The 20167-nt window shown below is 38.9% G+C and overlaps 1 protein-coding gene across 9 annotated transcripts in view; it reads right to left on the reverse strand.

Annotated features, from left to right (window-relative positions):
- Window positions 1-427: 427 nt before the first annotated feature.
- RTEL1 (regulator of telomere elongation helicase 1) overlaps window positions 428-20167 on the reverse strand; it is a 53190-nt gene continuing 33450 nt past the window's right edge. For 2 of the 9 annotated variants that reach the window (XM_075021627.1, XM_075021607.1), the window contains exons 27-36: window positions 19364-19518; window positions 16372-16467; window positions 14938-15148; window positions 13542-13679; window positions 12872-12988; window positions 10909-11151; window positions 9133-9309; window positions 8364-8549; window positions 7745-7848; window positions 2374-7634 (exon numbers count right to left, since the gene is read on the reverse strand). In XM_075021627.1, coding sequence (XP_074877728.1) covers window positions 7401-7634; window positions 7745-7848; window positions 8364-8549; window positions 9133-9309; window positions 10909-11151; window positions 12872-12988; window positions 13542-13679; window positions 14938-15148; window positions 16372-16467; window positions 19364-19518 — 1661 coding nt within the window. In that variant the 3' untranslated portion in view covers window positions 2374-7400. The other 7 variants (XR_012649132.1, XM_075021636.1, XM_075021617.1 and 4 more) reach the window with 7 other exon arrangements.

The following is a 20167-nucleotide window of genomic DNA, read 5'->3' on the forward strand; positions in this document are numbered from 1 at the left end:
ACAATTCAGATTGCCCCAAAGCTGCCAACTGCAAAACATCAGCATTGGCCTGATCTGCTTTCCCCCTCGAGAACATCAGCTCCCCCCGCCCCCCCCCCTTTTTTGAACTTCTGTAATGCAATAGTTGTTGCTATACTCGTTAAAAAAAGCAAAAGAGAACAAGTGATGATAAAGAACACTCAGGGCACAACTTGTGAAGGTGCGACCTCAACAAAAAAAACCACTTGACCAGCAAATAAAATGAAGCATGGTTCAGGTATGGAGTTGCTTTGTTTTTTGGGAAACAAAGCTGTCTTCTTCCACGTTTCTGGCTAGATTTCAGTCCAGCAAAATGTAGCTTTTCCATCATTAAACATAACACAGTCACCAAGCTACAAAACTCAGAGTCCTTTTGAAGGATGAGAGTTTAACGCTACCACCTTCTTGACACCATTGCTTCAACCCTTTTTCTGTTCATTTTTACAACGTATATACACATACATACATATATTTTTTCTGTAATTTTTCCCACTTAAATTTCAAATATCTAGGGCTTTCTCGGCATTATTTATTCTTGTCTTCAGAATCTAAACCCCTGTCAGTAGTGCACAGAATAGATACGTAAGAATAGATAGAAGGTAAAATTCATTCACAGATTTAAACGTGTCAGAATATGCTAGCCCCAAATTTCTAATTGTCAGTTCAATGAAGTATGGAAAGTTCCTGTTTCACTGCCATTTAAGAACACCACTTTTCTTGTTCTTCAGATAGTCTGACCACAGTGAACCCCGACTTGAATACACACATGTTACTCAACACTGTAATGCCCAAGAGGCACAACATCACACATACTACTAGGTTGCTTCTGTGTAAAGTGGATTCCAATCCGGAAAAAGAAATTTCTCAATTAGGACCAATCTCCCAGCAACTATGAGATTTGAAGTGACGCTGGGTTTGAATTCTGTAATGGGGGGAAATAAGAACCTTTGAAATTTTTGTTAAAATGCAGCTCACTTTTCAATTTTGAGTTATCAATTATTAACATAAAATTTTCCAAAATTCCATTGGTATGAAATCCACCTACAGGCTGAGGAAAAAAACACCCCTAAAACTATTAAAGAATATATTCTCCCAGAAAATTCTGAAAACATTTGCTATATGCAGTGTCTCTGTCATCACAGGAACTCCAAAACTAATTAGCAAGTAAGAATACAATCCTTTGCTCATTTCTGTCAAACAAAAACATTCAAGTGTCAAAAATCCCACAGTATAAACCTTTCCGTTCACTCCTCCCAGGGCCATTGGGACTCAATACCCAATGTTTTTATATCTGGTAAAAATTAAAAACAAACCAAAAAACAACAACAAAAAAAACCCCAAAACCAAACCAACCAAACAAAAAAAACCCCAAACCACCAAACCTCAATTAAAACAAAAATGGTTTGATTTATAGTTTAATTTACAGCAGCTACTGAAGATTTAAAATTGATACAGTTTTTCAGGTTAACCACTTATATCCACTACTCATAGAGAGTGGAAGTATTAAGGAATTTTTTTTTAACCCATCTAACTTGATTTATTTTAAAGTTTTAAATTAATTAGTTCCTTTTTCTTCTTGGAAAGTAAACATCAGATAATACAGGGACAGCAGAAATATCAGTACTGAGCAGAAAATAGAGTCTTCTTAGAAGCATGTTCTGAAAAATCCCAGCACAATGGAAAGAATCAGGCTTTGGGGTACACAGCAGATGCAAGGGAGTGTTTCTGCTCACTATCCAACCGCTGGAATTTGTTTTTGAAAAACATCCTTTCAGTGTTTTCTGCTATTGGAGACAGCAGCTGCTGCCAAACACCAATGAATGTGAATCACTTTTTCCAGGAACACCAGTGCAATATGGATGGGTAGCCTGGCCTTCTTATTTAGCCAGCTCAGTTCCACTGCAGTAGCTAGGGCTCTGCCAGGCTCTGATATTACCTGATGGGCCCATGAATGACAGCCGCCTCTAGGGTATAAAATTTTGGCCTAAGAGTGGCCACAGTAGCATTTACTGGCTAAAATAAGGAATAAATTAACCTTCTTAGTTCCAACAGAAGACAATATTCTGCTTTGTCTTCTGCTGGTGGTTGAAGAGAGAAACCTTTCAGATTTGATCACCTTTGTAGGAAGAAATGGTATGAGTTTGTGCACAGCATGTAATCCAGAGCCAGGGATCAGAGATATATAAATGAACCTTCATCCTGCTTCCATTCAGCTTGAGAGCCAGAGTGCAGTGATTTCTTTCTGCTGACATGAAGTACTTTCTGTCGGTGAGACTATGACCAGAAGAAAACTTGGATTAATCGCTGCTTCTTCACATCACTGTAGCACTCTGGGCACTTCTTCACCATCTATATAAATAAATGCACAAAATACATAGATAATATATTAAATTTCTCTATCAAGTTTGCAATTGTCCAATATGAACTATAAGCCATGCTAGTCATTTGACAGTCCCCAAGATACCCTATCTCTTATTTTTACAGGTGGTGTTACCAGGCAGTCATTTAACTGCTAGCAATAAAAAAATAAAATGAGGAAAAAGAAAGCCTCCCAGTGAAGTAGCAACAAATTTTACAGCAGTCATCTCATTAATTACAGCTATGACATATCAGGAAGACTAAAATACAGGAAGGAGGAAATACAGAACTGCAAGAGCTGTTGTGAAGTACAGATGTACTTGTTATTAGTAAAATCCTATCAGATGGCTGGTGAGTTCCCTGAACTCCTGCTTCCTCTTGCACAGATGAGAAAGAAGTGATCTCCTGGGCATACCAGGACATCGGTGATACCTGTGGTCATGACCAAGAGTTTTGTAGGGGAACCAAGTACATTTATTTCTTCCTACCACCCCACACCTTTCTTGATTGACAGCAGAAGACTGGGTACATGAGGCAATAATTTCTCCACGCAGGTTTCAGTTTGCTTCTTTGGTAATCTGAAATTTTGAAGTTGGTCTTCAGCCATTTTTCCTACAGATGAACCCCAACTGTTCTTTTTATATTTTGCAAGTTACCGGTAAAACTAAAATGCTCTGCTTATTTCAAACATGAGATAGTAAAAAAAAAAAAAAAAAAAAAAATGTTAACAATTAATCTTTATGAGAAAAATGCCAGCTCAGTAGGCTAAAACGATGGTTACCTACATCAGTGGTGCTGCACAGGCTTCCCTACAGTATCAAAGTTAATCACTGCAACAAAAGATGTAGACTGCAAAGTAGGCTCAGGCACTAGTATTTTGATTCTAGAAATATTAATTGAAATACCATAAATGGAGGGGGAGAGGAAAACTCACTTTACCTCCCAGTAGACAGTGATTTGTCAAAGAGCTCTAAAAATTTTAAGTGTAATATATAATTGTGAAATATTATATTATTTGCCCATATTACAGATAGTCCAAGTGAGAATAACTCAGGCTCTCTGGAAGACCTGCAAACAGAGCATGATAAACGATGCATTTAAACACTGAAAAGCAGCAACAGACCTCTGCACAGAAAACTAAAACTAAAAGCAGCGTATACTGGCACAGTCTCTGCAAGGCTTCCCCTAATGCACTGAAAAATCACCCAACATGCACAAGCACTAATCCCGCTAATACCCCTCCAGCTGCAGGGAATTCTGTCTGCTCCTCCAAAAGCTTCTAAAATGTTCCAAAATTGTTCACCGCCTCTCCCCACCACTAAGCTATTTCAGTAAAATAACAAATTGGAAAAGACATCACAATTTGCAAAACCAAAGTAATTGTATTTTGAATGATAGGCTGTTTAGTCACTTCCTCATAGGACAATATGCACAAGAAGTGCTTTTGAGTTGAAGAAACATAGTGAGTAACTTGTTAGCAAAGCAAAAAGCTGTTTTCAAATTAACCCCAGTCAGTGGTGACAAAACCCGATGCCATCTGATGAGAGTTCAGAGCTCAGACACAACAGACATGGTTGCTCATTTCCTGCTGGTAAGGATACCTCTATCACAAACACAGCCCTTGCCACGAATGGAGGCAATTGGCTGTACAACCAGCCAACGCATGGGTAGGAATGTGGATGGAAGTACTGGGAGATGGTTCCTCTGGGATTGGTTCCAGAGAAACATGGAATAATCTTCTTCCTGTTTGCAATCCTGTGTTCTCAACCAAGCTGTTCTTCCTCCTCATCTGCATGACTAGCAGAGAACAGTTTTGTCTCATCACTGGGAGAACTATCTCCCTCCATCAGTCCTCAAGTAATATCCCAAACTACAAGATAGTTGACTTTTCATTAACCAAACTACATTTGAATCATATCATAAGCAAGCTAACGTTACTGTATACTGAGAACCATTCATCACTACAAAGGTATGACATAAGTAAGGTAAAAAAAGGTGATGATACCATGTAGTTTCATGTTCTCCATAACAAAGGCTACAGATGCCAGTCATGCTGAACCTTGAGGGGTGCTTGAACAGTAGAGCAAAAGGTCTCAGCTGGTAAGAAGATGCTTCTTACATCCCTCACACCCAACAGTTTGTTGTTCAGAGCAAGAAAAAGAAAACTCAAAAAACCCCAAACAAAACATTCTTAGAAATAAGGACTTTGATGTATGTTGTCTATGGAGAAGGCAAATGGATCACACTGTTGGTGTATGTAGAAAGACTCCAAAGGGGCACTTATGAAGGACAGAGTATCCATGATGCGCTTTTCTTGAGAACTGGAAGAATATCTTGTTTGTCCTTTTCAAACAAGCTGGGCATTAAACTGAACTAGCAAGAAGCAGGTTCAAAATGACAACAAAAAATGAGACGGTTCTTCACATAACATTTGACTAAGCTGTGGAAGTGCTTGCCGTGGGACATGGATGACAAGTTCCTTTGTTTTCAAAGGGAATTAGGCAATGTGGTGGAAATGCTTCAGAGGTTTCTGAATATACAGAAGCAACCTTTAGCTCAGGGAGTTCTCGTGCTGCAAATAGCTTCAGGGCTGAGAAATCACCTGCAAGAATCATCACTCATGCTTGTCATGTTCCTCTTTCCTAGCTGTCATTTTTTGGCCACTGTCAGAGACAGGCTGCTGGGTTGGACGGACCTGTACTCTGACTCAGTACATCTGCTATTATGTTCTGATTATTTGCTTCAAACTCTGTCTTTCCCTATCTTCACAAATTATAAGACTGTATTCACCTCAAAGGGCTGTGCTATGCTACCACAAAGCAAAGCTCTGATTCACCTTGCTAAGAAAAACACAGATCTTTTCTTTCCTCTGCCGCCACCTGGTACAACGTGGGATGAAGTTTCACTGTAACTAGCAAGATTATTCAAGGTAGTGACTCATTTCCCCAAATACAGTTTTGTATTGCATACCTGAATAGAACAGAAAGAATACTTCCAGTTGGAAGGGACCTACAATGATCACCTAGTCCAACTACCTGACCACTTCAGGGCTGACCAAAAGTTAAAGCATATTATTAAAGGCATTGGGGCATCGACCACCTCTCTAGGAAGCCTGTTCCAGTGTTTGACCACCCTCTCGGTAAATAAATGTTTCCTAATACCTAGTCTGAACCTCCCCGGACACAGCTTTGAACCATTGCCACATGTCCTGCCACTGGATCCCAGGGAGAAGAGATCAGCATGTCCTTCTTCACATCCCCTCATCAGGAAGCTGTAGAGAGCAATGAGGTTGCCCCTCAGTCTCCTTTCTCCAAACCAGACAAACCCAAAGTCCTCAGCTGCTCCCCACAGCACATGCCTTCCAGCCCTTCCACCAGCTTTGTTGCCCTCCTCTGGATGCATTCAAGTACCTGAATCTGAAATACAGTCTAATCTAGTAGATCAGACTATTTTAATCCCCAGTCTAAGAGATGTGCAATCAGATAAAGGAGTGATTAAAAAAAGATCTAGACTGAGCAAGTTCTGTGATTTATCTATGGGCCATGAAAATGCACATTAACTTGGGGATTAAGGAGAAAACCAGACCTCAGAATTACCAATTTCAAGACAAAAACCACAGAACAGGGCTATAAAATTGCTCAATATACAACAGTTCTAATTTTGTGGATTCATAATTGTTGTTTCGTCAGCTTAAAAGTTACATGTTACTGGCAAAAGGAGAGAGTTTTTCCCCAGACACTTAAAAGATGAAAATTTATGAGCTGAGAAAACATAATCTCCCTGTGGGATAATAAATGCTTGCCTAACCAAAAAAACTCCCCAGGGAGCTCCTTCTGTTCCTTCATCAACTCAAGTCTCAAGCAGCAGAGACTATAAACACATGCTAGTAAAATTCTTGTCATGACTTTCCTAGAGTCTTTTCTGAAGTGGAGTATGCCAACTGTCAGATGTTCATCCCCGTATACTTTGTCATAAAAGGAAAAATTGAGTATTCAGTGGTAATGCCTATTCAAGGCAATTGGTTTGACTGCCCAATCTGCAGCAAACATGAGATGCCTTCCTTTGGCTTTCTTGTACTTTCTTTCATATATTCCTTATAATCCAATACTTCTGGATTTTAACATTTTTAAAGAAATATGGCATAGCAGACTGAGGATGAAATTTAGTCGAACAGCTATTCTGAATTCCCTCTAGGAGATACACATCTGAAAACATCAGTCTGGACATTATTCTATATTTCTCTTGGACCAAGTCTGTCTTGGTCACTGTATTTTATTTGGATGTTCGTATACTGTTTATTTTCGACACTTAGCTGATGTAATTCAGTGTCTTCTTCTGGAGAAAAAGACCTTTCTCTAGAACTCAGAATGACTGATTATTTTGTACTTGCTTATAGATTCACAGGTTGAAGAAATTTCTTTTCCTTCTGTACTGTTTTTATAGGTTCCTGAGCTCCATTGATTAGTAGCCTTCTTCATCACCTATGAATGTTTAGAAATCACTCCACTTTTGTATTAGACTTCCATACCCAGGGTCACAGATTATTAATACCTGGCTGCCGAATCAAATGTTGGGCAAGATGCTATCAAACACATGCACTGTGGGATCAGTTACATCCTCTTACCTAAAGAATTTCAACCACCAATTTACTCATCCAGGAAAACCAAAGGACAGGATAACACAAGAGATATTTGAGCATAAATTTAGAGTCACAGATTCACAGAATCGTTTAGGTTGGAAGAAGTCCCTTAAGATCATAGAGTCCAACAATTAACCTACCACTACCAAGTCCACCACTAAACCATGTGTCAGTTCTTTAATGAATGTTTGAGACATTGACTATAATTTGTCAGACTATCACACCATGGCCCTAAGCGCCACGTAAACTTGTCTTAAATACCTCCAGGGACGGTGATTCAACTACTTCCCTAAGCAGCCTCTTCCTGATTTGTCTCATCTCATGATAGTGCTTTACAGTAGGTTTTTAGATAGGGAAAAATATGAAACTAAGCAAGAAAAAAAAATTAAAATAAAGGTTCAGATGTAAAAAGAAAACAAACCCAAACATTTTTCAAGATGACTCTACAGCTTGTTGCCTGTGTAGCTCTAGACAGGAAAACATGTGGAGGCAGCTCAGAAGAAGATGCAAAGGTGTAAAAACCACAGCATAAGGCAGAGGTCTGCCTCCAATCACATTGCAGAACATGGTAATTAATGAAATAAGTGGTAAATCTTCCATCAGGATTTGGGTGTTCTCCCTGTAAACAAAGGAATTCTGTTTCCAGGGCTATCCACATGGTTCTCCTGAAAAGCATTAAAAAATTCACCAGCAGTTTCAGGAAAAACTGAAACCAGTAAACAAGATAACCTTTAAGAACTGTTCCCAGCATGTTTTGCAGCAAGTGAAGTCACATAATGGGCATTTAAAAGGCACATCATCCTCAGATTTGCAGTTAGAGCACTGGAATCTTCCTAGAACAGGGGCAGGGAGAGGGGGAGAAAGAAAGAGAGGGAAGACATGACTAAATTCCAATAACGACGTGTGAAATTCTCATGCATACATGTTTCCACTGCAGTCCAGAAAACAACCACGAGCTTTACAAACTACCTTAACAGTGCAGTACCTGGCCCTGTTACATTATTTCTTTCACATGACCTCACTCAAGTCTTTTGGTGCTGCAGGTCCCCATTCAGAAACTGGGGTTACATCCTCGCTTTACAAGGAAGTTGTTGAGAAAAGTCTGTAAGTTCTCAGGAAACTATTACACCATTGTGATAAAGACAGTGAAGTACTTTGAGAGAACATATGCAAGTGGCAGAAAGTACAATTCTATTTAGCAAGCCACAACAATCATTATTGCACCTTAGCAAATATAGGCATGAACCAGTCATCATTTAATAGACCATCAGCATAATTCTCATTTCTATAATGTATCTTTATTCCAGAATATTAGAGAATTACATCCAAAAATCTCACCTATACCTACCACACTCTGGCTCCATCTCCAGTGGAAAGATAGGCACAGCTCCAGAGCCTGTGGGTGCTCTAATGTTACTGGTTTCTTTTGATACTTTGGTCTCTGGCAATTCAAGTTTGCTTTTCTGGTTAAAGTAGAAGGAGGAAATCTTCCTCTGAATTTTTTCTGGTGCCTCACCCTTAGAAGTGGCTGCATCTGATTATAAAAAAACCCAAACAAACAAAAAACTCACACCAGCATACAAAACACTATAGTGGAGAATACAATACACAGACTCCACAAAACACAATTAGCAGTAAGTTCAGTAAGTTCTCATTGTATAAGAAGAAAAACACAAGTTGAATAACTATTTTTTTATGTCATGCTGCTTGGTAACAGAAGTTTCTGATGTTAACACATGCATTATTACTGAAAGTGACTCTTTATATTGAAATAGTTCTGTGGAAATTCTTCCTAGACAGAGCAATCTCGATCCACTCCTGCTCCCACACCACTTAGATACAAAAATTCTGCCTTCACCCATAACGCACTTCACAGTTTAAAGAAGATGGCATTATAACAAATTTTTGTCTTGTTTCCTTGCAGTGCCCCATCTCACATTGCCTTCTATCTTACACCTATTTTGTTTTTTTAACACAATTTGGACATGGCCAATTGCTTTGATCTTCCTTTACACACCCAGTGCAGGGAGGCCTTAGCCCACAGCTAAGGCAGCTGGACACCACCCATCATAATAATAAAGAAGATTCTAAACTTCAGACAAATGTTCCTTCCCAACCTTGTACGTGGCTGTCTTCTCCTTTAGTGCACCAGCTCTCCAAACTCAGAGGGCTCCCTTCACCTTGCACCTGCTGTTGCAGTTGCTTCTCTCCCTCGCCACAGACCATTCCAGTCAAATCTTTACACATCTGTTTGAACTGCTCTTTGTGATGAGGGCGCACAAACATGTAAAACCCTGTCCAAAAGAAAATACAGTCAAACGCATAGGAAAATAAATGCCTGACCATGGAAGACTCCTTGCTTTGGAGGGGATAAATTCTTTGGAAGCTGAACAATATCAGCCATATTGCTCAGAGTATTTTCAGGTTGGTGGAACACTTGATGTTTTTATTGATTTTATGATTATGGGGTTTTCCTTGCCAGAAGACAGATGAGTAGTTAGTATTGAAAATAATCTCAACTTACTTCAAAAATCTTCTGTTCTCTACAGCTAAGCATAAATACCTGATCCAGCCCTTCACCTGACAACTGATCTACTGAAATCAGGTACATACACAGTATCTGAAAGGACTTTCTCAAAAAGGACATTTCTTTTTACTGTTTGATTGACAAGGATTCACAACACATATACAGAAATTCTAAAAAATCCCAATTATGACTTACTGCCAAGCACGGACAATTCTACCACAAAGTCCTCTGAGATCAAAACTTTTGCTCAGTAAAGATACTGACTCTCTGTCTGTGGTAAAGAATGCTCAGGGGGAGATTATGACTCATGGTGCCACACAGTTCATTTCCCTCCCACTCTTCACTGTGTCAAGACTAATCTGACTAGTTAATACACCACAAAAAACCCACCCTATTTTCTAAAAATTTGGAGACTGTGACTTTTATTCAAGGTCAATGGAATACTTACTGTTATTTCCTAAAGACAACAAATGAAACTACATCAGCATTTCCCAGCATACACTGTATGCATCATTTCCTGTGGAGGAGTTCACACCAGAGACACAGAAGAAGATGAAATTGAGGTGCTACATAGCAGAGGAAAAGATGGCTCCATCAAGGTGATCAAGACAAGCATATAATCCCCCCTCCTCTTTTTTTTTTTTTAATAAAAAAATCAATAAAGCCTGATTTCAAATTTTGAAAACATGTAGCTTCCTAAATCCTTCCGTCATTAAACCCATGAAAGGAAAAAACCAAACCAAACCACTTCTGAGAACATAAGTATCAGCTTGAAATTTCGAGAAGATTATTATGAATGATAAGGATACTGAATTATGACACAGTTCCATAACTATTCCCAGGTAAAGCTCTGTAGAAGAACAGTGAATCAAAAGTGTGACTGCTTATCCGAAAACCTGGAAGTGATCCAAGAGCTTAGCAGCAGTGCAGCAATCAATGCTCATTGAAAAAACTGAGTCAGTTCAATAGTCAGCACTGTCTGTTCTAAAGAGCAATCACTTCTAGTAATTGAGGAGAAAAAAAGGTAATTAAGCCATTTGACTGAAGTTAGCTTGACTGAAGGTTAGGACTGGAATTACTGAGGTCTTATCTAATATTTTTAATGAACAATTTCTAACTGAACAAAGAGGTATCTCTGAATGACATTAATTTAACATATCTTTCCTGCTGCTCCATTTTTCTGGTCTGCTAAACCAAAAGATGGGAGATGTGAAGTTTACCCATGCTAAAAGTTTGTCCTAGAAATGGAGAATTTGCAAACTAATGACCAGTGAAAGGTTATTGCTCACACAAGATCACAGCACCTACATCTTCTTTTCAACTAAATTAAAGTGATTAAATAACAAAAAAAACCCCAACACCTTACTTTGCAGGAGATGAAAGTCTTCTGGCCTCTCAGTGGTGAGGGCTGCTATCACTGATATCATAGCATCATAGTTATCTGTCTTCTTGTAAGCTAACAATGCTTCATAGAAACGGCTGTAAGTGCTTTTGTTCAAAGCCCTTTTCACATCGTTGAGATAGGTAGTCCTGAGGACCTGGTGGTGATCTCTCCTAGAGCTTGAAGCTTTTTCAACATCTTTCCTTGGAGCTCGACTGGCATTGTGCCCTGAGAGACAAAGAATGCACATGAGCAGGGCTTGGGGAGGAACAAACAGGTCACTCCTTTGTATCAACTTCTCTTTTCATTCAGAAGGGGGTTCCTGGACTACTTCAAAGTGGCAAAGCCAACACTGCCTGCACAGCCACACACCTCCCTCTGGCATGGTCTTGGGCAGAGCCAAGACCTGCACCTGGAAATGGCAATGGAGCAAATTAATTCTCAGGATCACTTTTAGCATCTTCTGGAGGCTTTTTTGATCTTTTAAATGGAGAAAAGTGTCAGTCACTAGGGAATGAGAAAAAGGTGACACAGAAGACACTGTGCATGGAGGTCAGCAATGAATCAGGTTTTGTGATATACTGAAGGAGTAGAAGCATTTTAAACAGATGGCTTAACCAACCCTGCTGGCCTGACACATGGGCAAATAAACAGTTGAGAGCAGTCTTTGATTTGTGATACATTTTAGAGGAAAAAGTTCTCATGTGGATCTTGTAGGCATGCAAATATGGATGAAGTATATGATAAGAAACTGATTTAAATTAACCAGCCACATCTTTTGGTATTTAGATCTTTATTCTCTACTAAAAACTTTAAAAGAAGTTAAAGAAAATAATTAAGTTTTAAAAGATGGGCTTAGTTCAGTTTCCCGACAGAGAAAAAACTTGGGTGTGAATTTTATAATCTGTGTCTTTTACTGCATATCATACAGCTTTCTGACACTTTCACAGGAGCATACTCTACTTAAGGAGTGAGCAACAGAAATAATACATGCATTTATTGCTATTATTTTCTCAATAACTTTTAGTGGAAAAAAGTTTCTGCAAAAATCAATCTCACGGACCTCAGGACAAAATAATCACCAAAGATTCTATTCTGTTCGAATGTTCTTAAAATACAAAACAAAACAGGAAAACAAATCAAAAGAAATAATGTGGCTTCACACATGAAAAGCTTTTAAAGCCTTCCAGGAAGCATCAGGTTTTTTTTGGTGGTGGTTTTTTTTTGTGTTTTTTTTTTTTTTTTTTAAAAGAAAGGATTAGCCTTTGACTATTCTTTACCCTCTAAAGACTTCTAAGCTGTCCAACTATCCTACTCATTTCCTTGTGAGAAATACAAAAAAATTCCCAGCTGTTCTCAGGAAGATCTTTAATCAAATGATAACTGAGCCTTTGACTTCAAAGATAAATACTGGACAGTATGAGATTAGAGGGATGCATACAGAGATTACGTGCAATTGTGAGAATATGTTTGAGGGTCTGTTTCTGCAGAAAAAAAAAAAGACTATCCACATGAGGAGTGTCCACATTACCAATAACAAAACAGGAACTGTTTTCTTCTTCGTACCTGGATTCATATTGACCTAATCTAAAATGGCATTCCTTAAATGGCTCTTTCATGAGCCCTAGACAAACAGGAAGCCCAGCAGTCTTGTGCTCAACTCACCCTTTCCCTCACTGACGTATGCCAGCTCAGTCTCTAGTGCAGACTTCTGGCTTTAGTTGGTTTCTTTCATATCCACCTTGATTTAATTTATTGGCTTCTGTGTTTTGTTTTGTACAATGCTTGCTGAAAATTCTGAATTACCATCCCTCCTACCTACAGATAGTGAGCCACTGTGCTAGGTGAACACAAAAATCATTGGTTCCCACTAGAATTTACAGTCAGTGATTAAATAAAACAACACGTATTACCATGGGACTGTGTTTTAATTTAACATGAAGGGTACCTGCACTATTCAGACCTGCTGTCAAGTGGGATCCTCCCCGGTTCAAGTGGAGGCCAGGGTTTAGCTGAGCACACGAGTCCTTTGAGAATGCAGTTTTCTGCTGACTCCGTTTTTCTTCTGTTAAATCAAACCAGTCCATTAACAGTGAACTTAGGGAAGAATGAACATAGAATGGTGCATTTCAAAGCATGCCATTCTATGCTGAAAACACCAGAAGTTGTAGATGTATTTCTCTGATAAGAGGGGATGAGCTAACACACCACTGTTTTTAGTACTTTATTGTTCCAGGGTTTCAAAGATTTCACAAGCTCTCCGAGGACATGATTACCCTCTATTCATAATTCTGGTGGCACTATGTGGGTAGCAAAGAGGACACAAAGTTTTAAAATCCACAGACTAGATTCATGATTTAAAAAGATCTGTAAAATCCCCTTTTGAAATAAAATGGCATCATTACTAACTACGCAGTGACTAATGCTCAGGCATCTGCATATGCTCACAGGAAGGCAGGCAAGAGGATCATGCAGAGCAGAGACTTAGCTCAATATTGATTAAATTAAATTGCCTTCCATCCTTGCATTTCTACATTAGATGCATCTTGCTCCATGATTGGGTAATGTCCATCAAACTATATACAACTGCCTGCAGAGTGCTGAAACAAGCTCCTCACCTATTTTCTTGGCTAGTATCTCTCTCTCTTCCCGCAGGAGGCTGTGCTCAGGTTTGTAGCCACAGCCCACTCCAGTCAGATTGCAACATGCTTCATCAAACTGTTTTTTATGTTGAGGTCGAACAAACTGGTAAAATTCTTTTATTAGACAGAGGGAAGAGGGGAAAAAAGAAAAAAAAAAAATCAGTCCACAACAGGTAATAAATGCCACAGAAACCTACAATGGCAGGACTTCTAGGTTAGGTAACATGAAGATAAAAAAAGTGCAGCTAAATAACTTAAAATCTAAGTGTCCTTATCTAATATTTATACAATAAGCACACTTACAAGTTACACAAAGGTCAGCTATCATGCAAACTTCCAGCAATATTATTACTGGCAGGCAATAACTGTAATTTTTCACTGTAAATATGAAATAGCTTACCCCTTGGTAAACAGGTACTTACAGCAAAAGGTCATAAACTGTGGGGTCAAAGTATCTGCTAGGCCAATACACTGAATAACTGACATACTGTTAATTTTTCACCTCATCTTACTTACTTACCATAAAAAGCTTCCCAACCAAGAGCCTAAACATCAAATGAACTTTAGGTTTCAGGTGTGTGCCACTTTTGAAAACTAGACTTAGGCCTTAATTCGGCAATCAAATATTTTCTTATTTATATATATACTAAGATCAGCAAATTGGGAAACAGACTGTGGCTACTATTAGTACTAAGTGGTCATATTGAGCTTCCCATTCCTTAATTTTAAACAATTTACAAGATGCATAACTATGTTTTTTTATTTTAGTAGATGAAAAAAGTCACAGAAAAATCTGCCCATTTTCTCACAAGTTGAGAAAGAAATTAAATTCACAGAGAAAACACTGTTAAACTAGAAGAGGCGTTGGTGGGAGTCCAGTTCCTGTCAATGCAGTTCTTAAAAGCCAAGAAAATACAAACTAAACCAGTAAATATTCATGCTTGCTCAGATCACTTGCTTTATACTCAGCATTATTTAAATAGATAATTTCTCTAGATATTCTGTCTACTTATTTACTGCTTTAACACTGAACCCTTATGAATGCATCTATCCAACTCACACAACCACACTCTTGATCTCACCTCCTAGATCACAGGGAATAAGCTATACTACTTTTAGGCAAAGTTTAAAATAACACGAGCTTCCATGGAATGTGATTTTTTTTCAGGCCTGTCAAGATGCAAACTAACATATGATAATTAGATTGAGAAGATTTTCTGTGTGATCTGGGATATAGAGTGATGAACGTTCATGATTATCATCCTGATTGATCTGTACTTCAAATCTAAAACACTTACCTCTGAAATACTGAATTCTCTTAAAAAAAAGACAAAGGTCATGTCATATAAATATACTAGGGAAGTCATCATACCTCGTAACAAGATATGCTTTTTTTCATCCTCTATAAAGAGAGCGCTCATTTGGGATAACATAGCATGGAAGTCGTCTGTCTTCTTGTAGTGCTGAAGAGCCTTAGAGAAGAGATCATAGTTCTGTTGGCTTAGGGTGTCCTTCACCGTTGCGATGTACAATGTAGCTCGGGCCTTCTTCGGCTCTGTCAGGTCTGCTTTCTTATCAGCTTGCTGCAAAGACAGGAGGACTTTTCAGTAAACAGTATGACTTGAGGAGTTACTCTCATGTGAATTCAGATAGAAGCAATATATTTACAATTCCATCAGCACACAGGACAATGAATGCTTTCGACTAACAGGTTACTGTCTCTTGCAATTATGGTAGTTGCCCATGTATCCACATGCTGTTTCCACTCCCCCCCCCCCCCCAAAAAAAACCCCACAACCCTCAGCTTCAGTACCACAGAACAAACATATCTATTTCCAAAACATTAATCCCCCTAAAGCCTGTGAGCCTTCATTCCCTCACAGAAGAACAATGCTATTCACGTTCTGAAAACTGACTGCTTCAGAGAAATATTCCTAGAGAAGGGAGCCAAGTCTCATTGCACAATTCTCTTCTTAGGAGAAGACTTAATAAGAGAGATAGCATTTACTCCAAACCTTGAAGGCTAGGCTGACTCATCATGATATCAGATAGCAACAAATTGCAAACACAACTTTCTGCAATGAACCTGCTCCCTTCCTCACACCTTAGATATTATTGGCTTCAGGATCTGTTACTAATTTTATCAGTTTCGTTTGCTAGGTGACTGGAAGTCTGACAGGCAGCACCCAGTTAGGACAGTACCTTGGATGACTACTGGCACACACAATCATCCAGGGGATTCTCATGAATTTATCATGACTCAAGCAACTAGCTGCATAATGAGCTAACTGAGTTTGGAGACAGGGCAAAACAATAATGTAGAACTGCAAACATAACACACAACAATGACACACTGCACATGGTGTTAGGATGTGATCATTTACTCAAAACTGGTCAGTATACCATTTGAGGCTCTACCAGCAGCTAGACTAGATTATCATTGTAGGTCCCTTCCAACTGAACTATTCTATTCTATTCTAATAAAAAAAAAAACCAAAACCAAATGAAACCAACCTACCACACCTGGTCAATGGGAGAAGATGTTCACAAGGTAGTCAATGCCAGAAAACAATTCTTTTCACCTACTAGCCCTACCTGGACATGTGCTTGATTGGGTCTGTGATGTCTAGATTTGAGAAAGAGTGTGACAGAAATAGATTTCAGATGTGCACTGACAAATATTTATAATGTGGAGAAACAAACATAATTGTTCTGGCATCAGTTGTCTGTCTGCCTGGAAATTTCCAATTCAAATTAAGGCAGTCTACAGATCAAAGGGATGGCACAAACACATGAAAAAACATACTGTATTGCTGACTAGCTTTATTTTCTTCCTTCCTCCTTTCTGCTCATCTGTTAACCTCTTCTCATACTGAAGGGAAAGTGTTGACAGACGTTGTGCCTGTGAAGATTAAAAGAAAAGAAGAAAAAAGTTAAAAAAAAAATGCTTTTCAAAGTTACTGTCCATTTAGTTTAGCCATTTCCAGTAGTAAAGCTTGTTAACCCAGTTTGTGACACCATTCAAGAAAGTGAAAGAAGTCAACCTAAATTATTGCAACAGAGCCTGGGACACATACATGTTTCTAGAAGGCAATCACTTAGTGGACAATTCAGAAGTGACCAAAACAGAGGAAATTAAAGACAAAATTAGTCTGGAGGGTGCAGATTCCCAATTAAGCAAAGCTGGACTTACAGCTAACTGTTTCAGGGTAGCCCTGGGAGTGTACACTTACCTGTGTGTAACTGATGCCTCATGTGCCCCTTCACTTTCCTGGCTGGAAGTACTTCTCTTCTGAAGAAAACCTATATCAGGCTTTTTTGCGTTACTGAGAAAGGAAGCTTAGGCAGTCTTGTAGAAAATATCAGGGCAGGTAGGATGAGACAGTAGCAGAAACACTTGTGGCTTGACAAACTCTTTAGCCTCTGCCATTCCCAGTAATAAAGAATTGTGCTTGTACTGCAGTGACTGGGAATATTGGTATATACAAAGCTCCAAAAGACAAGTGAGCAGGCATAAGCAAGAAGAGTGGAACTGCTTAATAGCAGAGTCTCCAATATTAGGTCAAGCCAGTATCAACCACATTAAAAACAATCACCTAAGTAACAGAAAAAACTGTGAGATAGCCCCATATTGCCAGTTGGTTTCTACATACCTGTTGAGAAAGCAGGTATGTGAAGTGATTTATTTCTTTGCTCTTGGTCAATAAGAGAATTTCATAGCAAGTATGTGACTATCATTTACAGAATAGTGTTGTTGATTTGTGAGAGGAACCAGTGAAACATAACAGTACCCCTATATATTCCACTGTGACTTCTAAATATCTCTATTCAGATCACGAAGCTTCTGAGTCAAATTTAACTAAATACAACTAAAACAACAACACTAAAAATAAACAAAACCCTAACCCAATAACCTCAGATTCGCCAGTTTGTAAAGTCGGCTGCTGATACTCAGAAATACAACCTTCAGTGCACTCATAACACTGCAAGAATACTGAATTCCAGAAAAGCCTGACCATGATTTAAATGCACATTTAAATGTATTTTATTTAAGCATCATGCAACAGAACGAAGAATTGGAATACAAGCAGCAAGTCAAACATTTATGATACATGCCATAAGTCAGAAAAATGAACAAAAAAATTTTCTTAATCCTGGACTATGTAAGGGCACCACCTTGAATAGCATGATCCAGAAGAAACAAGGCTCTGAAAGACAAGTTTCCATAAGGCATATCTCACAAGGAAAACTGATTAAGTGGAGCTGTCAAATTATTCTTTAAATGGATTGAGAGACTATTTCTTGTATTTTGAGATAACAAAGGCTTCTTTTCTTCTTTTTCACCCCAGGCAAATTGTTTCAGAATGACAGCAGCTAAATTTCCATTATTTAGGGAACAAGGGTACGGTATAACCTTGATGAAAGAAAAAATGGTAACACAGATACTATGATGGATGGGGAAGAAAGATATGAAAGCACGTCAACCCCATTATTAGTCCAAATTCAGTGCTTATTAAAATCAGCTCAGTGCTAGAGTCAGAGTGAAAGCTGGCTCCCTCAGAGGCACTGCATGTCTCAGGACTACACTCCGCACGTCTCTGGTGCCGGAGGTCATCAATTTAGGTGCAGCACATGATGACCGCACAGTTCTCTGCAAGCCACAGATGAGTAGTAAATACCAAATATAGAAAGCGGACACAAGCTGACTCACTGCCAAGCCATTAGGACCACCAACTTCTCTGACTTAGGGAGATGCAGAACTATGCTAAAAGCAGTGCAGCTGTGTTAACAAGATACTGCAGCTGAGTTACCGAGTCCCTGGAGATGTGCCAGGCTTTCCAAAGAATAAGTTCTGGTATCTATGACATGATGGCCCATGGGTGATGGAGCCAATTTCTCAATCAGCTGCACACAAGTTAAATATTCTCTATCCTTGTTCGTTTCTCCAAGTTTGTACATTCCGTCTGTTTTGTACATGCCTCCAGCCATCTCCCTTAGGCCTCCTTGGATATTTCCCAGATACTCCTTACACCTCCACGCTTTCCCTTAGGCATTCTTCCCCTAAGCCAACTGCTTAGGTATGTTGCAACAGGCATTCCTGGAGTCCACACACTTCGTTACCAGCCAAACTGAGTCTGCAAGCCAGGAGTTTAACATTCCTGCTGATGGTAGCCAGGTAAGGGAGCTACCCCACCAACAACTGCGAACAGGGATTTTGGGAAAGCAAGAAGAACACAGCCTAATCACTGATGTATTAAAAATACCAATCCAAGAGGAAAGAAAGTGAGCAGCATAGAAGCAGCTTTGTTGATCTTAATGCAATAGTGGATTTTTGATTCAGATAAAATATTCTGCAAGTCTGCAATATTCACTCTCTGAAGCAAATCAAAGATTTTCACCTGAAAGTGCAATTTTTAATTCATAAGCCCTCCTCCCACCCTTTTTTTAATTCAACAGCTGGTCACATACCAAGTGCTGACAGATTCCACCCAGGAGGAACTTCTTCTTTGAGAGCTCTTTGCTCTCCAGAGAGCACCATTAACTTCCAGGAATCTACATGGTCAGCAGCTATAGAACACAGTACAGGCACGTACCTGTTGGTCATCTAGTTGAATGCGGCAAGAAAACCCTTTGATTAAGCTTAATTGTGAGAACTTGCAGTTACCAGTGACAACTACAGTAAGTTTTTCTTGAAAGACAGTTGAACTGGTACTCTTAAATCAATGCCAAACTTACTTTGCTTTTGAGCCTGCAATTTTTACTTATGAGCAAGTATTTTGCTACACCATTGCCATTACCTTTTCCTCTCCCAACAAGTCACTTTCCTCCTCTGCATCTTCGCTGCTCTTCTCATTGCGCTCCAATGCATCCAAGAGCCCAACACATTGTCTTCTAGGTGAGATGAGCTCTTGTTCATATTCCATGCATAGGCTGGATGCTCCATCTCCATTTACTGGCATCACAGCATAATACAAATGACAAATTAACATTACACATTATCTCTTGCATTTTCTTTGACTTAGTAATACCTCAAAATCTTACACAGCAATCCACAAAGATGTACTGGTTTATTTCATCTTCCACATCTTGCAAAATTGCATTTTATGACTTAGTAAGAAAACTGCTTTGGTTAATCACTCCCAAAATTGCTCAAGCATGTGTTCCATAATGTGGTGGACTTCTCTCAAACTTTTCCTTAAGTGGTGGTCACATTTAACCTCCAAATGTCTTAGGATCAATGGAAAAGAAAGGTCTTACTGCAATGGTTGTCTGTCTAACTACTTTAGCTTTATGGATTTCCCAAAAAATTGAGTTCCTGTTTTTAAGAGGTTCTGGCATGAAATATGATTTATTATTTTTAAACAGGACAAGTTTTTCTTTTTTTAAAGCCTACATTTCTCACAGTATCAATACCTATATGACAGTCACCCTCAGGTCCCAAGAATGCATATTCTCACTAATCAGGATCCAGGTATATTTGGTTTTACATATAAGAATTGAGACCTGTAGGTAGTCTTAAATTAGCATCAGTTTGCTACTTCTAAAAGGTGTTCTCTTCAAAATATATTTCCACTACTTTGTGAAATCACTTCAACAGTCAG

The sequence above is a fragment of the Buteo buteo genome, chromosome 2 (genome assembly GCF_964188355.1).
Source record: "Buteo buteo chromosome 2, bButBut1.hap1.1, whole genome shotgun sequence".
Classification (NCBI taxonomy): domain Eukaryota; kingdom Metazoa; phylum Chordata; class Aves; order Accipitriformes; family Accipitridae; genus Buteo; species Buteo buteo.